Source organism: Scylla paramamosain, unplaced genomic scaffold, assembly GCF_035594125.1.
Source record: "Scylla paramamosain isolate STU-SP2022 unplaced genomic scaffold, ASM3559412v1 Contig4, whole genome shotgun sequence".
Lineage (NCBI taxonomy): Eukaryota > Metazoa > Arthropoda > Malacostraca > Decapoda > Portunidae > Scylla > Scylla paramamosain.
This window is the reverse complement of record NW_026973669.1, coordinates 3,165,001-3,170,000: the sequence shown is the minus strand read 5'-3', so window position 1 is coordinate 3,170,000 and position 5,000 is coordinate 3,165,001. Positions and strand designations below refer to the sequence as shown.

The following is a 5,000-nucleotide window of genomic DNA, read 5'->3' as shown; positions in this document are numbered from 1 at the left end:
GCGTACTGCAGGTGTGTGGGCAGGTGTGTGGGGAGGTGTTTGGGGGGCAGACGTGTGGTGCAGTGTGGTGCAGGCAGGGCACAGATGTGGTACAGTTGTATCAGGCATAGTACAGGTGTGGGCAGGTGTGGTACAGGTGTGTCAGGCATGGTACAGGTGTGGGGAGGCATGGGGTAGGCACAGACAGGGGCAGGGAGGGCAAGGGGGTGAGCCTATGTTTGTCAAAGAGCTGTACAGAAAATCACAAACATCTCTAGTTTTTCTCACCCCCCCAGCTGCTAACTCTGTACAAGGGCCTTATCCGTCCATGTATGGGAGTATGCTTCACATGTCTGGGGGGGTTCCACTCATACTGCTCTTCTAGACAGGGTGGAATCAAAAGCTTTTCGTTCTCATCAACTCCTCTCCTCTAACTGACTGTCTTCAGCCTCTCTCTCACCGCCGCAATGTTGCATATCTAGCTGTCTTCTACTGCTATTTTCATGCTAACTGCTCTTCTGATCTTGCTAACTGCATGCCTCCCCTCCTCCCGCAGCCTCGCTGCACAAGACTTTCTTCTTTCTCTCACCCCTATTCTGTCCACCTCTCTAACGCAAGAGTTAACCAGTATTCTCAATCATTCATCCCTTTCTCTGGTAAACGCTGGAACTCCCTGCCTGCTTCTGTATTTCCACCTTCCTATGACTTGAATTCCTTCAAGAGGGAGGTTTCAAGACACTTATCCATCAATTTTTGACCACTGCTTTCACCCTTTTATGGGACTGCCATTTCAGTGGACATTTTTTTTATTGGATTTTTGTTGCCCTTGGCCAGTGTCACTCCTACATAAAAAAAAAATAAATAAATAAAAAAAATCCTTTAAAATTTTGCAAGGCACCCGCTCTCAGATGCATTGTGGGTAACAGAGCCAGCCAACTGACCATTAAAAGACCAATTTAATCCCCTAAGCCTAATTACTGCAACTAACAATTAAAAAAAACCCTTTAAAGCAAAGAAAATTAAAAAAACAACCCTTCTATCCCAGTTCACAGGTCAAAAGTCACTGTAGGAAAATTAAACAAAAAGAAATATTGATAATTAATGAAATAATTTAATACCTAAAGCTTAATAAAGCGTCTATCAAGTTGTTAAGGGTTCTGTCCGCAGTTTAAGGGCCAGACTGTGACCTTAAGCCAAACGCAGCAGTGTAGAGAGCCTTGTGGGACCTTCAGGGTGTTACTAAGGTTTTTAAGAGTTGTTTTTTTAGGGTTTTAAAGGGTGTTTTCAGGTTAAAGGCCATTATTTGGGTTTTTAAGGGTGTTTTCAGGGTTCTAAAGGGAGAAATTGGGGTTTTTTAAGGGTGTTTTTCAGGGTTCTAAAGGGAGAAATTGGGGTTTTCAAGGGTGCTTTTAGTTTTTAAGGGTATTTTCAGGGTTCTAAGGGCCATTATCAGTATTTTTAAGGGGTTTTTTTGGGGATTTTTAAGGTGTTTTCAGATTTCTAAGGGGTTATTGGGGTTTTTAGGGTTCTAATAGCCAAAATTAAGAGTGTTTCCAGGGTTCCAATGGCTGAAATTGGGATATCAAGGGTGTTTTCAGGGTAATGGACAGAAAGAGGAGAAGACGAGGGTACAGTATCATCTCGCAGGTGAATGATGGGGTAACGTAGATGATGAAAACCCTATTAACTTCCACGACGACCCTCAAAACTTCCCTGAAAACCCCGATAACTTCCACTAGGCCCTGAAATACCCTTGAAAACCCTATTAACTTCCACGACGACCCTCAAAAACTTCCCTGAAAACCCCGATAACTTCAACTAGGCCCTGAAATACCCTTGAAAATCCTATTAACTTCCACTACGACCCTCAAAACTTCCCTGAAAACCCCGATAACTTCAACTAGGCCCTGAAATACCCTTGAAAACCCTATTAACTTCCACGACGACCCACAAAACTTCCCTGAAAGCCCCGATAACTTCAACTAGGCCCTGAAATACCCTTGAAAACCCTATTAACTTCCACGACGACCCTCAAAACTTCCCTGAAAGCCCCGATAATTTCAACTAGGCCCTGAAATACCCTTGAAAACCCTATTAACTTCCACTGCGACCCACAAAACTTCCCTGAAAACCCCGATAACTTCAACTAGGCCCTGAAATACCCTTGAAAACCCTATTAACTTCCACGACGGACCCTCAAAACTTCCCTGAAAACCCCGATAACTTCAACTAGGCCCTGAAATACCCTTGAAAACCCTATTAACTTCCACTACGACCCACAAAAGGTTCCCTGAAAACCCCGATAACTTCAACTAGGCCCTGAAATACCCTTGAAAACCCTATTAACTTCCACTACGACCCTCAAAACTTCCCTGAAAACCCCGATAACTTCAACTACACCCTGAAATACCCTTGAAAACCCTATTACCTCCCACTACAACCCTGATAACTTCAACTAAAACCCTGAAAACCCCAATAACTTCAACTAGATCCCTGACGACACCCTTGAAAACCCCAATAACTTGAACTAGAACCCTGAAAACAACCTTGAAAACCCCATTAACTTCAACTAGAACCCTGAAAAACACCTTGAAAACCCCAATAACTTCAACTAGAACCCCGAAAACACCTTGAAAACCCCATTAACTTCAATTAGAACCCCTTAAACACCCTTGAAAACCCCATTAACTTCAACTAGAACCCTGAAAACACCCTTGAAAACCCCATTAACTTCATACTAGAACCCTGAAAAACGTAACCTTGAAATACCCCATTAACTAATCAACTAGAACCCTGAAATAACACCTTGAAAAACCCCAATATACTTCAACTAACAGAACCCTGAAAACACCTTGAAAAACCCCCAAGAATTTAATAATGAAAGTATAGACGACGTAACATTACAAATAACACTTAATAATGAAAGTATAGATGAAATAACACTTGATAATGAAAATATAGACGAAATAACAGGTAATATTGAATGTATAGATGAAATAATAGGAAATAATAAAAGTATAGACGACGTAACATACAAATAACACTTAATAATGAAAGTATAGATGAAATAACACTTGATAATGAAAATATAGACAAAATAACTGGTAATATTGAATGTATAGATGAAATAATAGGAAATAATAAAAGTATAGACGACGTAACATACAAATAACACTTAATAATGAAAGTATAGATGAAATAACACTTGATAATGAAAATATAGACGAAATAACAGGTAATATTGAATGTATAGATGAAATAATAGGAAATAATAAAAGTATAGACGACGTAACATACAAAATAACACTTAATAATGAAAGTATAGAATGAAATAACACTTGATAATGAAAATATAGATGAAGTGACACCTAAGGATTAAAGTTATAGACGACATAATAAATTACTTACTTGTTTGACCAACCTTTCCACTTCACTAAGTACTCCACCCGCCCCTGTAACAAAATGATAACAGTAATAATTATATGTAATTTTTTTTTATTATATAATTTAATGTACTTTATGTAGCAAGTAAGACGAAAATCACTGTATGTAACTAGTATTTTGTTGTAATTTGATCTATGTAATGAAATAACTGGTGATTATATATGTTTTTTGTGATGTAATCTTACTGTAACACTATGTAACAAAAAATGACAAATAATTACATATATATAACTAGTACTTTGTTGTAATGTGATTTAAGTAATTGAAATAACATTAATAATTATGTAATCGTGGCAAAGTAACGGTAATATATATAACTAGTATTTATGTAATCTATGTAATATTAATCAATAACAATTACTATATTTTGTACTGTGATGTAATCTGCGTAAAATATATGTAATAATTGTAACTTATTGTAATCTAATTCTCTATATATAACAAATAATAATCTTAAAAAAACAAGGTAATTACGACCTCACAAATAATTCCATGTAATCCAATCTATATATAACAAAAAATAACAGTAATAATCACGAAAATAACTAATAACTAGTAATTTGTAATGTAATCTATGTAACTCAAAGCAAATAAGGTCAATCTAACGAACACTTCAAAGGTATAACAAGTAATTTAAGTAATTCACAAGTAATTAAGAAACAGGTAATCTTGACTATTAAACCACCACCACCACCACCACCACCACCACAACAAGGAACGTAAACAAACCGCAACCACCATCACCACCACCGCCCCCCGCCCCCCCAAAGTAGCAGCAGCGCCCAGCCACGTTCCTAACACACTCACCCTTCTCACTCTCTTCTTCTGGATGCATTCTGCCGCATACACTCTGTCCCCAACAAGAGATAATTCCATGTTTGACGAGTGGCGGAGGAGCGGCGGCGGCACGTCCTCCCCCTTCACTGCTCTACTCTAACTGAGCTTCGCAGAGAATGGCGCCTAAATTTACTACGTCACGACCAGGGGGCCCAACCTTACCGATGTCCCGTACTATTATTTTGAGTGGGTTATTGTTGTTTTTTCTTCACCTGGTGGTGTTGGGGTGGTTGGTTTTCGTGTTTGTTTTTGTTTTCTGGTTGTTTTGTGTTTTTTTAAGGTTTGGTTACTTTTATTGACGAGTTTACTGGGGTTTTAAGTTGCCAACCTTCCCTGAAGTTTCCATAATTATTGTTTTGGTTATATTATTTCTTATTTCTTTATCTAAGGACGCTACATTGTTACTTCTTATATATTTTTTTCTTTCTTGATAACTAATTAGCGTTTTGCATAGTCAATTATTATTTTTTTTAATATTATAACGGGTTTATCTTACTGCCAACCTTTCCGATGTCTCACTGCCTCTAATGTTATTCAAATCTTCCTTATTTCTTTTAATATGAATAAAATATTGTGCTTTCTTTTCTTTTCATTGTTCATCTTCTTGGGAATTATTTTTTTTTTACTAGCTTAAGTATTATAAGTATGTCTTAATATTACGAAATTGTATCATGCTTTTTATTTATTTATTTATTTATTTATTTATTTATTTATTTATTTATCCATTCATTCATTCATTC

The 5,000-nt window shown here is 37.2% G+C and overlaps 1 protein-coding gene across 1 annotated transcript in view; it reads right to left on the bottom strand.

Annotated features, from left to right (window-relative positions):
- The window catches only part of LOC135096468 (chromobox protein homolog 2-like), a 48,378-nt gene extending 44,004 nt beyond the window's left edge, over positions 1-4,374 (bottom strand). Inside the window, exons 1-2 of the mRNA XM_063997971.1 lie at positions 4,231-4,374; positions 3,388-3,431 (exon numbers count right to left, since the gene is read on the bottom strand). Of these exons, the coding sequence (XP_063854041.1) occupies positions 3,388-3,431; positions 4,231-4,299 (113 nt within the window). The 5' untranslated portion in view covers positions 4,300-4,374. The remainder of the gene's footprint in view (positions 1-3,387; positions 3,432-4,230) is intronic.
- Positions 4,375-5,000: the final 626 nt, after the last annotated feature.